The sequence below is a fragment of the Heterocephalus glaber genome, unplaced genomic scaffold (genome assembly GCF_053883595.1).
Source record: "Heterocephalus glaber isolate CG9 unplaced genomic scaffold, H.glaber_assembly_v1.0 deba00001457, whole genome shotgun sequence".
In the NCBI taxonomy this organism is placed as follows: Eukaryota; Metazoa; Chordata; class Mammalia; order Rodentia; family Bathyergidae; genus Heterocephalus; species Heterocephalus glaber.
Window position 1 is genome coordinate 29348924 of NW_028258305.1, and position 17535 is coordinate 29366458.

Sequence of the window (17535 nt, forward strand, 5' to 3'; positions counted from 1 at the left end):
CTGTGAGGGGATGAAATAGAGGTGTTTGAAATGGACCTTAAATTATAGTAAGTAGAAATTTGCCAGGCAGACAGAAGATAAATATGATGGAATGCCAGTAAGAATAGATGGAGCTGAGCCAGGGATTTAGCTCAGTGGTGTCGCTGCCTGCCTCACAAGCACAAGGTCCGGAGTTTGATCCCTGGTACCAAAAAAAAGAAGAATAGATGGAGCTGTGTATATAGACAGATGCCAAATCCCAGAACTTTATATGTCGCACTATTGGGAAGGTCTGTATTTTTAAAATACCATTTGCCATGTGGAATACTAAAAACTGTGATGAAAGAGTTAAAAGGTGTCACGATGGAGGGAAACTGGTGGGGTTTGGAGTATGTATGGGAACATTTTTAATTGTCACAATGATTTGTAGAAGCTCTTGGCATTTAGTACCCAGGAACCACGAACACTAAACAGCCTGCAAAAATGATGATAATGATATTAATAACTAATAGCACCTATATAAGACTTACTATGTGCCAGGCACAGTTTTTAAAAGCTTGGCATGTATTATTTGATCTTCACAAAATGTCTGAGAAATAGATACCATTATTATTCTCATTTCACAGACAAGGAACCAAAGGCACAGAAAGAATTAGTAACTTGCCAGGCATCCCACATCTATTAAATGGCAGGGGAGGGGAGCACACAAATATAACCCTAGCAAGCTGGCTCCAGAGACCATGTGTTCACCTACTTTCCCACACTGCCTCTCCCAGTTGCAGCTACCCTAAACACTGGCCCTAGAGAAAGGTGTGGGGCCGGATTGGCCAGATTGAATGACCAGTTCTACACTGAGGCTTAGGAGAAGTCTGCTAACTTGAGGTTTCTGCCATGAGTGACTGGGTGAATGAGAGGAATGATGATGCATTCAGTTTGGTCACATTGGGTTGTGAGTGCCTGTGGGATGTGTAACCAATTCCCTTTTATCAGAATGAGCTGATTACAAATAAAAAGAAAAAATCTATAAATATTGATTTCTTTGTAACTAAACATTGCCATCTTAATTTTTTATCAGATTATCTAACAATCTTAAATTGTATGTTATACTCTAAATCTCTTAATCTGGAAGAGATAAACAGTGGCTGAAAAGTACCTAAGATAAGAGAAGGAAAGGACCTTATTATTTGAAATAATAAGTAAATAAGTAATTCAGAGGTGGTAATATTTTTGATTAAAGAAATATCCAGAATATATTAATTGTTAAGAATAGTAACCGTAACAAAACCCACATTATACAGAGGTGAAGTAAGCATTTATCAGCTTTTAAGTGAAAGCATGTATCACCCCAGCAGCAATAACTTCGCTTCTTAATTTCTGTAGCATTTGAAATTACACTGCTAGCATATTTTCTGAGTTAAACAGTGCCTTTCGAGAAGCAACATTTTCCCTTCCCAGTGGAAGCATGTAGGAGTAGAGAATGAGTATATGTGAAGTCCTGAATTCTTTCATCTTTTTGTGAAATTGATTGTTAGGTTGGTTTTACCTATGCTCTAAGGGAGGAAAACTGCGTGACAGGAGTCTCCGAAATAAGGGTAGTTGTTGAAAGAAGACATGAGGACAAAGAACAGGATCCTAATTTTAAATTCTTTTTCAGGAGTGGGGATTTATTTCTGGTTTTTTTGAGATGGCTCTCACTATGTTGTTCAGGCTGGCCTTCAACTCACAGCAGTCCTATCTTGGCCTCCTGATACTGGGATTATAGGCGTGCACCATCCTGAACATAAATTCTTTATCTGATTTTACTACTTAGAGCTAATATTTCTTGAGTACTCATTGTGCTCCAGACTCTCTTCTAAGTGCTTTATAAGGTGTACAGGGTGTGTCTTCTTTAATTACCAAACAAGTCTGTGAGGTTTTGGTGCTCTCTTTCACAGATAAAACTGAGATTACCTAAGGTCACCCAGAATCATCAAAAAGGCAGATATGTGAATGTAGATAAACCATTGAACTGTCCCTCCTTAACTGTTAAAACTAATTATTTCACCCTGAGCTTAACTTGCTAAAGGAAAAAAACATTAAAGATCTACAAAAGCCTTAGGTTTCTTTGTTGTGGTTTTTGGCACGGGGGATCAAACTTGGAACCTTGAGCTTTCGAGGTAGGCAGCAGAACCACTGAGCTAAATCCCCAGCCCCCTTTTTTTGGGGGGGGGGGGGGCACCGGGGATCGAACTTGGGACCTTGAGCTTGCAAGGCTGGTGACAGCACCACTGAGCTAAATCCCCAGCCCAGCTTAAGGATTTTTTAAAAACATGGTTAGGAACAAATCTGAACTGAAATATAACACTTGAATAAAACTATGCGTAAATACCTTTCCCGTATTGTTGTATTGGTTATGTGAAAGCAGTTTATGTCCTGCCATGGTGCTTTATATGTTCTTGTGTTAAATAAGCAAACCCACTTATATTTATGATTGCAGAATAGACCATAGATTTGCTACCAAAGAAATACTGTTTAAGTATATATTTCTATGAAAATAGACCCACTTCAAACACTCAATTAAATAAAAATCAGTTTCTTGCTACTGTGGCAAGGTGTACTCCTATGTGGTCTGAAATAAGTCCTTACCCCTTACTTTCCCTGATTTTCTTAATTTAGCTGGTGAATTTTCTATTTGGTTATGAATTTTTTATGAAAACATAAAGTAGAAGGAATGTATTGGTATCTTCTCCATTTGAGACACAGCTATCGGCACAGGTAACAGTGCCTGTTATGGCAGTGCCATATTTTACTTGTTGGGAGAAAATGGGGTATTTTATGTACATATATTTTCCAAATAAATGAAATAGTGGTAATAAGATTTTATAAATTTTATTTAAATTAATGTAGATTTTACTTTGTTTCTTTGCCCTTTATTACATTTTCTCTTTTACTTATTCAGCATTATCATTATGACTTTATGTTTTAATAAAAGAGTAGCCTTAGAGACCTTGATAAGTTTCATCTCTCATTTCTTCTTTCTCTCCATTTCCTACACTGATCCCAGTCCCTTCTGGGTGAGTAACCTGTAGAAATTACCAGGACAAACCCAGCAACCAATGTTGAATCAGGATGCCTAAATACATACATCCGTGGGTATCACCTTTAGTATGCAGCAGAAACATCAGAAAGCCTAGCTCAAGCACAGGCTGCTCGGCCCACCTTTAGAACCTGTGTGTCAGGAGGCATGGGGCAAGGCCTGAAAACGCATTTCTAGCACACTCCCAGCTGGTTCCTGTGTTGCTGGCCCAGGGACTACTTTTCACACCATTGATATTCATGATAAAATATCTTCGTTAAAGAGTATTTTCTTCCTTTAAACTACATATATGTATTCTCTTTTCATTACCCCATATACTAACCATTTTCAGACTTCCAGAGTCATGTCTCAGTTCTTACATACTAGAGTTTACTAATAAATTCCATATGTACAAGGAGTGACCAAAATATACAGTGATTATTTAAATTAAAAAATGTATTACAGTAAAAAACACATTGCTTGTAATTCCTCTCAAAATACTCCCTTTACTTCCAGCACATTTAGCCCATCATTCTTGCCACTGTCTGAAGCAATTATGAAAGTCTTCTGTTTCCTAAGCACCTTTATATGGGGTGTGATTTAAAAAAATATAGTGAATATTGCCACCAAGTGTCATCCAATGGAAAGACAGGCTTGTAAAAACATTACAATGTATTCTCATCCACCTTATTCACTCAATCTGGCACTATGTGACTTCTGGCTCTTCCCCAAAGTCAAAATGACCAAGAAGGATAATCATTTGGATCAATTTAGGATATCACAGCCACAGCAGTGTAGCTAAAGACATGAAAGACAACTTCTAGAACTGCTTCAGAAAGTGGCAAGATTGATGGGATGTGTGTTTGAAGTGAGGGATAGTATTTTGAAGAGGATTTATGGCAATGTGTCTTTTACTGTAATTTTTTTAATATTCTTTTTTTTTTTTTGGTACCAGGGATTACACTCGGGTCCTTGCACTTGCGCAGCAGGCGCCGAAACCACTGAGCTAAATCCCCAGCCCAATAGTCACTATTTTTCAGTCACACCTCATATGTATAGTGTGTGTATCATTTTGAGTTTCATCTATGAGTTTTCATCACACAGCCTTTTTTCTCCTCCATACCTAGATTTCCATATTATGTGTTTACACTATGATCCTTTTTTCTGTATCTTACATACATGTTCATCTGTCCAGGCAAGTGTATTTTAGGGGGTGCACACTTCAACCAAAGAACCAGCATATAGGAGTAGATGGTGTTTGGAAAATGTTTTCATTCCTTTCAATAGTTTGGGGTTACACATCCTAAGAGACTAGAATTAATGTTTAGACTGAAATTATATTGGTAATTTTTTCCTCCCACATACTTTGTGTGTATGTATCATCTTGTTTTTAATACTTTATAAAATGAATTGTATTAAAATGTTACTTTTTAAAGAACTGACTAATTGATAATCACCACTTACATGGTTAATAGGTGCAATTTACATTGTTATATGTGATCCTTTGTAAACTGTGTACATTTTTTTCATCAGCTATTCCCACGGAGGTGTACGTGGCTATATGTAATGAATAATTGCTTGCTATCAATATCTGGTAAGTTTTCGTTTAGTTTAGTTTTTATTTTTATTATTCATTAAGTTTATTGGTACACTTTAGGTATACAGTATGCTGACACTCATCATTGAGAATTTGGACCCGTACACGATGTATCTTGGTTCTTGTTTTTCCCTATTCCCCTGCCTTCCCTTCAACCCCTCTACCCCTGCCTGTTTACAAAGACTTTGTTTCCATGTTTTCCTTTTCTCGTGTTTTTTCCTTTCCCTTCTTTCCTTTCCCCTATGGTAAGTTTTAGTTTTTATACATCTTACAGTTGTTACTGCTTGTTATTAGCTCTTACACCATCTTTATTTTCTGTGCAGGTAAAGCTTCTCAGCTTTATTCCCATAATCTACCAGGGCTTTTTGATTATGCAAGACAAATGCAAAAGTTACCTGTTGCTATTCCAGCACACAAACTCCCTGATAGAATACTGCCAAGGTAATTGTACATTGAATTATGTTTTCATCCTTAGAAATAGTTAATAATGCATTCTAATAAATCTTACGATAGAGAAAATGACAGCACTCAGTTGGGTTAATAGAAATCATATATAATGAAAAAATCATAAGTAATATATTTTAAGAAGGATTTATCACAGTCTTGTAAAATTGTTCTACTTTATACTTTCCAATTAAGCATTTTCTTTCCGAATTTTTAATTGTCTTTCCTGCAAAATTAAAATTAATTTTCCCTGTAATTTTACATCAATATAGTGTCTTTGCTTTTGACATATTTCTGTTAATTTGTGTAATTATACTTTTTTAAAGTATGATTTCTAAGCCTAAAAATCAAAATGATTTATTGAATATATATTTTTATATTTGGAGATAATTAGAAGTTGAGAGATTTTGCTTTTGTATTTTCAGAAATTTTTAATTATGCTATACCCTTCCTTTTGTTTATTATAATATTGGCTCTCATTTGTTACCTAAAAGTTCTTTAAGTCTGGTATAAATTTTATTTTACAAAAACTTTGCAACATAGCCATTCTTTTAGAAGGTTGGCTGTAAAGCAACTGATGCAAAACCTTAGCTTTCAAGAACCTCAAGTATGTGTTCTTAACTACTAAGTTTGCAATGTAGCTGATTTGCCCTGCTCTGCAAAAATCTTTGTAAAAGTTAACTTTTTTGATGAAAATCATTTAAAATTGCATTATATGCTTTTTTTTGTCTTCTTAAAATAGACTGTATCATTTAATTGGATAATTACATGGTTACTCAAAGTTGTGATTATAAACTAGATTTATTGCATTGCACTATAATATCTGTATTTGGAGTTAAATGTATAACCCCTATAACCAGCCCTAGGAACTGGAGCGGAGAATTGTTTCTTCCCATAGAGTTTATCTGTCCCTGTTTTTCTTCCAACTGCCATTTGTGTTGCTGTTTGCCTGTCTGCATATAGAACCTTTCCATCTAGCTTTCTAAATTAATAATCCAAAATTCTTGTGAGCACAAAAACCAAGCTTTCAAGTATATGTAAGATATGCATAAGTACCCCTAAGGAGCCAGACAGACTTTAATACATTAATTAATTGATTTTTTTGTCAGAATAGAGTTTTTTTCTGTTTAAAAAAGTGCAATTTTGGCTATGCAAATGACATACATACTATGTTTTAGAGGCTTTTTTTTTTTTTGAAAACAGGGTCTCACGGTGTAGCCCACCCTGGCCTCAAACCCACAGCAGTCTCTTGTCTCATCTTCCTGAGTGCTGGAATCGTAGGTGTGCACCCAGCTTGAGAGGCCTTTTTAGCTTGTTTTTAGCTATGTATAGCTCTTTCAAATTTTACTGAATATTCCACATATGTTTGAATTGTCCTCACGCACAGATGAGACAAAATTAAATAAAATACTGCCTCTTCCTTTAAGGAGTTTCCATATAGTAAGGTTTTTTTTACCTCTAAGGATCTTTTGCCACCAATTTGTTATTCAGATTTTGTTTTAGCAACAATCTTTAGTGTTAGTAATAGCCACAATTAAGTTCTTCCGCCTTTCTTAGGCTTCATTATCTTCTGAGTCCTCTAAAGTCTACTCTTAATTCTCTCACTAATTAGCAGGAAATCTGAAAACTCTTTCAGCAAGATAATACTGTATATGTATATTAGTACCATTTCTTCTACCACAAAATGAACACATCTTAAGCTTTCTTTGAGCATTGTGTTTTTATTCCGAAAACAGCTTCATGGTTTTCATTCTGAAGACAGGTGCTCATGTACATGTTATCATTCCTCTGTCATAAAGCATAAGCTTTGAAATCCAAGTAGACTTGAATTTAAAGCCTGAATAAATTATACAACCTCTGACTAAATTCATCAGTAAAATAGAACTGGTATTTTCATCTTGCAGAGTTGTTTTCAAAATGATGAATTATGTGTATCAAGTACCTACCATGTCTCTAGCACCCAGTAGGCTGTCGATAAATAAACCAGTTGTCATCATTATCATGCACTGTAAATTGAACTGTGCCTGTAAGTGCACCTTAAAATATCCTACATTAAAGACATCAAGAATGTTGGTTAACTTAGGGTTCCAGTTGATTGGATGCTGGGGAAATAAATTTTATTGCCTTTTGTAAAACCATGACTAAAATTAAAGCAAACCATGGGTCACCATAGAACATTGTTATTTTTATAGCATTTCAGCATGCTGCCCACAGCCATATTTTGAATGATTTCATTATTTGTTAGCCATACTTAATAACTGATTTTTCTTATCCAAGTGGTATTCTTTCGTGTGATCTTACAGACCTTAATAGTCCTAGTACTCCTGGGTTTTGACCAATTCAGTAATTTAAACCCTAAGTTAGCTTTGGAAGCCAGGGTACAAGTTTGCAAGTGTGGATCAAGAACATTAAACTTGTTGCCAATGAAAGTCTGATAAGAGCTTCATTTAGATTTTTTTAATTCTAAAAAGTACTTTGGTTCAAAGCAGTTCAGTTAAAAGTGATAAATTTTTGTTTTGTTTTAAGCTGCATAAAACTTCAAAGTATATGAAAAGGACCTGTTTATAATTATAAATCTAGTTTATAAAAGTGTACAATTTTTCCTAATATAAAGTTAAGTAGAATAATGAATAATGAGGTGTTTCAACCAAAAATGTAACATTAGGATATTCTGGATGCTGTGTAGTCATTTAGTACCTTGACTTCTGATAATTCCTGTATCATTGTTTAGATATCACCATATCAAGAAAATTTTCATTCACACAGACAAGTGCTTGCAAATTGTGTTTCAACAGCTTACTTTGCAAACTCAAAATACCCTTTTTATTTAAATTGACCCAAAAGCATAAAAGTAAAGTAGTAGATTTGAATCACTGAACAGTGAGGTTAGATAGTGTAACACTAGAACAGCAGGGGGGATTTTTCCTCTCTAAATCACTAACTGTAAGACCTTGAGCAGAAATCTAAGCCTCAGATTTTTACTCTATGTTCTACCTCATAATATTGTTGGAGGAATTAAATGACACAGAAAATGTAAAATATATGACACATAGTAAGGACTTAGTGTGATTATTATAAGTTTTTATAACTACAAAGTCAGTATGTGCGGCCAGAGATTTAACTCAGCAGCACCGCGCCTGCCTTGCAAGCGCAAGGTCCTGAGTTTGATGCCCAGTACCAAAAAAAAGTCAATATGTAAAACATACTGAAGGTTAAAATTGTAATATCACAATGTTACATATGCTGAATTGTTACTCACTTATATGGTGACAAGAATATCCACTGAAAAGATTCTCCTGAGCTTGTTTGGAATTGCGTTGAGCATCACATACATGTTGTACAATTTGATGTAAAATTGTATAACTGATTTTTTTTTTAAAAGACTAATGCGGAAGTACTGACATCTGATGCTTGGCACATATTCACATTTAAAAGAAGTTTGAAGTTGTGTACAGAAATGGAGAAGTTGAATTTGAAGTTTACAAAACTTGATGCATTAACAGTCTCCATTACATAACTCTCATTGTAAAAGATATTTGAGTGTATATGTATTTTTAAATTGTGGTTTTAAAAGATAACTCAAACTGGATTTTTAGTTGCTAGATTTGAATCAGGTGTTCGCAGAATCTCTAAAGCAGCACCCTTGCCAAAAGTCTGAATCCCACTATTCCTGAGTAAAGAAATAAAAATTTCTTTTAAAAAAGGAGTTCTTAATATTGTAGTAAGATTTTTACATAGCTTAAATTTATATATACTAAAAACACCTTTTTCCTGTTTTGGGCTTATCTTTTCACTTTTTCAGTGGTACTTGGTAAACCCAGGTTACTGATTTTCAAATTAAATACCACCTGTAATTTGAGGTGCTAGAGATACATCATGAAAGAATAATTAAAACTTATAAGTATCAGCACATCAGTTTTGTAGCTCATCTTTTGTAACTGACACCGGTCCGAGTCAGCCCCTTTATTTTATACTGCCTACAGGTGTTTCATACTCATTCTCATTTACATTTAGGAAATTTGCTGTATCAGCAAAAATCCCTGAAACCAAGTGGTGTCAGAAGTGTTGTGTTGGTAAGTAAACTGTCTGTACCATGGAGCTCTCCTGTTTCGCAGAGTGGCTAAGAAAACCCCATGAGCCTCATGTTAAAATATACAGCAAACAGTCCTACCCCAAAACATTCTCCTAGGAGTATTTTTACCCCTTAGTAAAACAAATTTCTTGGCCTTTCCAGTTAAACCTAATATAGCACCTTGAACATAATAGATATTTAGTAAATAATTTGTTGACTGGATAAATAAAGTGAAGTGAGTGGTTTTTTTAATTCAGTTTATTACACTGTGTTCTCCAAGGGGACTTGTCATTCATCATTCTGCTTAGTAATGGCTTGTGAGACATCATTAATTCATTCAGCATATATTCTTCTGCCCTGTGCTTGTGACAGGAAGGTTATAGTCTCCCTGCTCATGTATCTCCAGACTAAATTCTTTCCCCATCCTTATAACAACTAGTTTTTCTGTTGACTTGTTGCAAAAACAAAAGATGATTTTTTCCCCTTTTTACTAATATTATAAGTCATATAAGACCTAAGTCACTACCACCAGGTATAATGTAAAAAGAACTGTAAACATATGCAATTTGATCTAAAAATAAGGTAAATATTTAATTTTTTTAAAAATTACTAAAATAAAAGCCACCACTAGGCCGGAGACAAGGAGGAGTCAGTACTATCAGCCCTCTGAACCAAGGCCTGGCTCAGTCTACAAATGGATATTTCCTGGCTTGTGTTTTACCCTTGTGATAAATTGTAATAAGTCTGAGTTCCAACGTGGGCAGACTAACTACCCTCCCCAGTTTGATCATATTATTAAAAAATTCATTTTTCTATTAAAAATTTTGACAGTTGCCGGGGATTTAGCTCAGTGGTACCAGCACCTGCCTCGCAAGCACAAGGACCTGAGTTCAATCCCCGGTACCCAAAAAAAAAAAAAAATTATGACAGTAAAAGACACATTGCCTGCCTCGCAAGCACAAGGTCCTGAGTTCAATCCCCAGTATCAAAAAAAAAAAAAAAAAAGACACATTGTCATTAATCCCCTTCATAATACTTCTCACCTCAAACACACTGATCTCATCATTCTTGCCACTTTCTGGAGCAGTTCTAGAAGTCTCCTTTCGTGTCTGTTTGTGCTGTCATGCTGCCTTGATGTCCTGAATCCATCCACATGTTTACCTTTCATGATCATTTTGACTTTGGAGAGAGCCGGAAGTTACATGGTGCCAGATCTGGTGAATAAGGTGGATGAGGATGTTTTTACAGCCTTTCTTATGGTTGGAGACCACTGAGCAGTGACATTCACTGTATTTTTTATCATACTTTGTAAAAACATGAAAGCTTTTAAAACTTAGACAGTAGCAAAAATCATGGACTAAGTATGTTAGAAGCAAGGTGGAGTGTTTTGAGGGAGAATTATGGCAGTGTTTCTTTTACTGTAATAAATAAAAATATATATATATTTTTTTGTACTGAGGATCAAACTCAGGTCTTTGCGCTTGGCGCAGCAGGCAGCGTGTAATAAATATTTTTAAAATTTAAAACATTTACTGTGTATTTTGATCAGTCCCTGTAGGCTACTGAAGAAGGTAGTATTTGGACTGGGCCTCAAAAGAATTTTAAGTGCCTTGGGGGCCAGAGATTTAGCTCAGTGGTGCTGCCACCTGCCTCAAGGTCCTGAGTTTGATCCCCGGTACCCCCCGCCAAAAAAAAGAATTTAACTGCCTTATGAATGGCTGGAGATAAAATAATACAAACAGGTGGAGGCAAAAAAATAAATAAAGCAAGCTTCTATAATAAATGCTGACTAAGGCCCAGGGATTTAGCTCAGTGGTTCTGGTGCCTGCCTTGGAAGTGGAAGGTCCTGAGTTCGATCCCCAGTACCAAAAAATAAAAATGAAAAATAAAGGAATCCTGTCTAAATAAATAAATGCTGACTATTCCAGTTTAGCTGGATCCAGGTTATAAAGAGAATCATAGTAACTTAGTGTGCATTGATCAAGTAGAGAAAGTATGAGGGGCCTTGTGTAAACATGAACTTTATTCACTATACAGTAAGGAAGAAGTCCTGAGCCAAAGCAGTAGTAGCAGGAAGAGAAAGATGTTAGACAGGACTGAGACCTTGAAACCAGAATGGCAGAATGATAGGGCATTGCTAATGGGAAACAAGAAAAGCAACTGGTTAGGACAAAGGAAGATGGCCTGGTTTGAGTCCCTGTTGGAGCCTTCACCAGACTGACTTGACTCCTCATGTGGAATGGAGCAGGTTTTTCTTACAACTTAATTCCTATATCTCTCTCAAAGCTAATGTGAAGCTTAAGGGTTATACTCTTTTGCCCTTTTCATATTTATTTTAAATCTTTACTTCAAATATAATTACTTTATATTCTAAATAGAAAACTCAAATCTGAGACAATTCAATTGTATTTCTTGTAAATTTATTTGATAAGATTTTGATTAATATGTGCCATGTTTTTTAGCAGCCATAAGAGTTTCCTTGAAAGGTAAGAGATAGGGCCGGGGATTTAGCTCAGGGATTTCTCCGCCTGCTGCACAAGCGCAAGGACCCAAGTTCGATCCCCAGTACCCAAAAAAAAAAAAAAAAAAAAGAGATAGGAGATAGAAAAGTGTTTTATTTTTAGAACCATCGCATTAGTGCCTTAGAACATTATTATTAAAAACACTGTGAGCCTCTGGATTGTGTGTATTCTATCAAACTGATAACTTCTACAGTTTATTTTGACCATATGTTGCAACCTCAGCTAACTTCCCTGCTAACCCCTAACCCTAAAACAACTAGCAGTTTCATTTGTGCATACAAACAAAATCCTGTAAGGTATGAGGACATTTCATGCTATTATCTGAAAAGGTTTTTTTTTGCTGTGTTATCTAATTAGAATTGGCAGCCAGCTTTTGGTGTTTTATTATTTTTTAGAGCATGTAACTGTTATTTTAAGGACTTCATATTATAATAGAACTAATGTTTACTTTTTTGCCTTCACAGTGAGAAATCCTTACACAGGCCATAAATACCTATGTGGAGCACTTCAGACCAGCATTGTTCTATTAGAATGGGTTGAACCAATGCAGAAATTTATGTTGATTAAGGTAAGCATGAAATTCAACCTCTGATATTCTCTTTTTTTTGTACTGGGGATAGAACTTGATGAGCTAAATCCCTGGCCCTACCTCTGATATTCTTATTATGAAAGCTGGTCAACTTTTCTGTTCTTCAAAAGAAAACTTTTTGGCCGGGGATTTAGTTCAGTGGTTTTGCCGCCTGCTACGCAAGCGCAAGGACCGGAGTTCGATCCCTGGTACCAAAAAAAAACAAACAAACAAAAAAAGAAAACTTTTTTTTTTTTCAGTTAATTCTCTAGCTAATTTGATGATTTTGGTTGATGTGGCAGGGTGTTGAAAATCTACCTAATTGTACAGAGCTCATTTGGCCTGATGAAAGCTTTGAAAGAGACTAGAGACATAACTCGGGTGAGACAGTAGGGAGATGAAAGGTGAATGTCTCACATACATAGCCTAATGTCAAAAATAGGGGGCCAACAGATCAGTAAAATGTTGTTTTGCATATAGTCCGTGGTTTGACCCACTACATCACAGCAGAACAACAAACAACCTGCAGGTTAGTGGTTGCCCTGGGTGGGTAAGGCATAGCCATAATGAGAGGGAAGTTATTTATTTTGGTTATTATATCCACCTATATGTTTGTGCAGGTCTTCCCTTGAATATTTTTGGGTTTGGGGTTTTTTAAGTTTCTCTAGAAATCTTTGATTAATGAATAGTCTTTAAAATATATAGTATATATAGTATTACTCAGCTATGCCTTATATTTTGAGAAAGAACTAACTTAAAATATATGCAGTACAGGCTCATTTACACAAGGAAATATGAAATGAATTTCTGAAAGTTGTTTTCTTTGTTCTTATGTATGGATTAAGTAGTCTTACTTAGGAGCATTTGTCCTTCAATGAAAATTGGAGTCAATTTCATTGGAGTAGGATTCTTCCTAAATTTTATATTGAACTAGGATATTTAAAGTATTGACTTCCTATAACTTAAAATCTTGTATATGATTAAGAAATATATTTTTAGTTTTCACACCAATATTAACCTCAGGCTTAACTGGAGCCAGAGATGAAAAAGTAATTTCAAGAATTTATTAAAGTATTAACTTCATAAATAAATTCTCTGAAAAAATTCTTTAAACCAAAAGCTGAGGAAAAAAGAGCCTCATAAATTTTCTATAGTAGAGCTACTGAATACAGTCCATTTGTAGCAAAACTTGTTTTGTTCTTAGCTCCTCATTGTTCCTGCTTTTTGACAAGAGGATGCTGTATCCTAGATGGAGGGAGTGTGCATTTTTTTCTGCAATCCCTTCCTGTCTCTCTCCTTTCCTTTTCTTTCTCAGTATGTTTTAGATAAGTCCATCCTGTGCCTTTCATTTCTAACTTTATGGAAATGAAAAAGTTTCATTGTATATATTGATTGACTGATTGAACCTTATCATGAATGAATTTTATGTGCTATCTGATATGTTAAAGCATTCATCCTCTTAACATAATAAAAAGGTCTTTTCTGAAAGGAAATTTTAGATATCAAGAGCATGCAGGAAGCAGTATATATTTTGAAGACATGAAAAGCTTAAAAATGACCCATCCATGGCCTCTCTTTCAGATGGATAGCACCAGGGAGCTTGGCCTGGCTCTCACTAGTGAGGCCTGTTGCTGGCATTCTGAGCTAGTGGACTTAAGAGTACCATTCCACCTTCAGGTCTCCTTCGAGGCTTTCCCATTCTTCCCCTTACCTTGAACCCCCTGAACTATATAGGCTCTACCTGCCTCCCTTAGTCTTAGCTTCCCTTTCTATATCTGTTTCATGACTTCTGTAAGCATATTTTATTTCTATATCTGCATTATTTCAGTTACTATATATGATATTTCTATACTATTACTCTTAGATGTGTTCAAAAACATTCTTAATGCTTTCCACATTCTTCCTTCCTTTTGGTGATATTTCTGACAGTGTTTGTTTAATTAGGCTACGTTTTTATCACAAATAAAAGTTGTAAATTAACCGTCTTCCCAACATATGTAATGTTCTTAATACAAGCAAAGCACGGTGCTGCTTACTAAGAAAAGTGAGTAAGATGTCTCAATCACCAAGAGCACCTGGTTTTTAAATCGTGAGACAGAAATCTCCTTTTGTTAATCACACTCACTTATATACTGCATGGTTATTATTGGAAACTAAATAGTACTCAAAGTATTCAAAATCTTTCTGGCTTTCTTAGATGCTGAGAAAAAAAAGTAAAGAACAAAAGCATTATTTTTTCTGCTTTATTGCTGTTCTGCATTTCAAAAAGAATTCTTTAAATTGTTTTACCTTATTAAAATATGACAGATTGTGTCCAAAGCAGTTGCTAAGGTGATGGCAAAGCTCCTAGAGAGAGGTGGTTTGGACAGTGTTATGAGGTCTCTGTGCTGTGGGTAGAGGAGGGACTGCAGGAAAAGCCCATGTGCATAGAGCTTAGGGTTCCAGGCACAAAGACCATGTTGTATCTTCTAGCACTTTAAAACCTTTCTGTTTTCTTTAGGATTTAGGAATGGCCAAATAAAAAATAAGTCATATTCAGTGGCTGTGTTAAATACTAGCAATAACCATTTGAAAAATCCAGTGAAAATATAATTCATTTATAAGAGCAACAAAAAATATGAAATATAAGCCAGGTCCTGGAAGATGGCACATTTGAGGCTCTCCTGGGCAACTTAGTGAGACCTCGTCCCAGAATTGAAAGGGCTGAGGTTGAAGCCCAGTATGGAGGTAGTGGCTTCAATCCCCAATATCACCCTCCCCAAACAAGATCTTATACCTTATATATACTTCACTAAGTTTATTCTCATGCATACTTTTTTTTTTTTTTTTTTTTTTACAGTACCAGGGATTGAACCCAAGGCCTTGTGCATGCTAGGCCAGTGCTATACCACTCACTACAACCCCAGCCCTTTCTCTATGTTGAGACAGAGCCTCCCTAGTTGCAGCCCCCTCATAGTTGAGATTACAGGCTTGCACTACCATGTCTGGCAGATTTTTTTTAAACTGACTTTTGTTGTGAAGAACCTCCTCAGAATTGCCTATGGCACTTTCCCTTCTAATCAGCTCCTTTCTCTTTCTTACACGTTTTTGTTTTTTTGAGACAGGGTCTCACTATGTAGTCCAGGCTGGCCTTGAGCTCACTGTGTAGCCCATGCTGTCCTTGATACTCATGGTAACCTTCCTGCCTCAGCCTCCTGATTGCTGGGATTACAGGCATGCACCACTACTCCTGCCTCTTTCTTACAAAGAAAATGTAGAAAATCTTTTTTATTCTTTATAACTATATATGCACATATCCCTAAACATTAGAATTAATTTCACATGACTTTTTTTTGGTACCAGGGATCGAACTCAGGTCCTTGCACTTGTGAGGCAGGCAGTGGCACCACTGAACTAAATCCCCAGCCCCCTTCACATGATTTTTAAAAGTGTGAAAGTGGAGGGCCGGGGATTTAGCTCAGTGGTGCCACTACCTGCCTCACAAGTGCAAGATCCTGAGTTCCATCTCCGGTACCCAAAAAAAAGGATATATTCATTCATGTCTGGCTTCTTTTATGCAACATTATTTTTATATACTTGGATATAGCTATAGTTTGTTCACACTCATTGCTCTATAATTTTCCATATTAAAATATTATATCTAATTTTCCACTGCATATGGTAGAGTATGCATAATTTTATTCATTCTCTTAATAACCATTTGATTTATTTCCAGTTGTTATTATTCTGAACAGTTCTGCCATGACTCTTTTGCTGTCTTTTGTGCGTGTGTGCCCATGTCCACTAGAATGTATACCTAGGAGTATTACTGTCAGGCCAAGGAGTGCACATCTTCAACATTGAAAGATAATGTAATTAACCAGCGTGGTTATACCAATTTATACACCCATCATCAGTGCATGAGCATTCATTTACTCCTCTCTGATGTTAGTTTTTGTTATTCTTCTTAATCTTAACTACTGGTATTCTGTGTTACATGTAGTATCGCATTGTGGTTTTAGTCCTTGATTACTAATAAAGTTAGTGTTTTCTGTTTTTCCAGACCTACAAAATGGGAATTTATTCTTTTGTGGCAATCAAAAATTATTTTAAAATCATATAAAATTAAAGTTGGTTGTATTATAACTATGTTAATTTATTGAATAAAATCACTTGAGATATCAAGCTAAATTTTTCTTATTTGGGCTTTTTCTGTCCACACTTATCAGAAGTATGCCTTGTTCTCTTTACCATCTCATGTCTCTCCTCGTGTGTGCTCAGTTGGTAAGGAAAGCAGAGGAAAATAACTGAGGAAGCATCGAACTAGGAGACAGGAGACTGCCACTGGCCCAGTGACCCTGGGCCAGTCACTCAGTTCCTGTACTTCATTTGCCAACTCTGAAAAGAGAGTCAGACAGGTGATTTATAAGTTCCCTTTCAGCCCTAATATCCTAAAATACTACTTTAAAACTTTTTTTTTTTTGGTACCAGGGGTCGAACTTGGGTCCTTGCGCTTCCACAGCAGGCAGCAAAACCACTGAGCTAAATCCCCAGCCCTTTTAAAACTTTTAAACTTTAAAAACTTTGAAATTTTTTTACAATAGTAAACCTAAAATTTTTAGTAAGATACTTCATCTTTTAGATTTTTCTTTATATCCTGAGCTGCCATGACAATAAGCAATCTTTATAGTAGAAAGCAATTTTTTATGTTTTATAAAAGTGAAAACTTTTAAAAAGTGAAAACTTAATAATGTTCTCACAAAATCATTTGACTTGTGTTTCCCTTTATTTACCATGCTTTTGTTTCTTTCCGCTAGCATATAGATTTCCCCATTCCATGTCCGCTCCGGGTGTTCGAGATGCTGGTCGTTCCTGAGCAGGAGTACCCTTTAGTCTGTGTCGGTGTCAGCAGAGGGCGAGACTTCAACCAAGTGGTTCGGTTTGAAACCGTCAATCCAAATTCTACTTCTTCGTGGTTTACAGAATCAGGTTTGTGATTTTTATGTCATACATTTACTGTATTTTCACTTGTATAAAAATGCAGTCTTGCCTTATTAGTAAACTGGACAAACAGATGACTTGCTTTACAGTAGCTAATTCCTTTGACACATTTAAAACAATTTGATTGGCAAAGTACATATATGTTGAGCACGTATATTTTTCTTTGAACAATACTGGGGAATGAACCTGAGGGCTTTGTACCAAGCTACATTCCCAGGCTTTTTTTTTTTTTTTTTTGAAACAGAGTCTTGCTTATTTTGCCCAGGCTGGTCTAAAACTTGTTATCCTCCTGCCTTTGCCTCTCAGAGTGCTAGGATT

General features: G+C 35.7%; 1 protein-coding gene across 11 annotated transcripts in view; it reads left to right on the plus strand.

Moving 5' to 3' along the window:
• Map4k3 (mitogen-activated protein kinase kinase kinase kinase 3) overlaps positions 1-17535 on the plus strand; it is a 158357-nt gene that overhangs the window by 124223 nt on the left and 16599 nt on the right. For all 11 annotated transcript variants that reach the window (XR_002392886.2, XM_013070189.3, XM_004839338.4 and 8 more), the window contains 5 exons: positions 4568-4628; positions 4955-5072; positions 9090-9148; positions 12134-12237; positions 17034-17205. Coding sequence is in view for 10 of the 11 variants with exons in the window: in XM_013070189.3 (XP_012925643.1) it covers positions 4568-4628; positions 4955-5072; positions 9090-9148; positions 12134-12237; positions 17034-17205 (514 nt within the window). In the remaining variant the exon portion in view is untranslated. The remainder of the gene's footprint in view (positions 1-4567; positions 4629-4954; positions 5073-9089; positions 9149-12133; positions 12238-17033; positions 17206-17535) is intronic.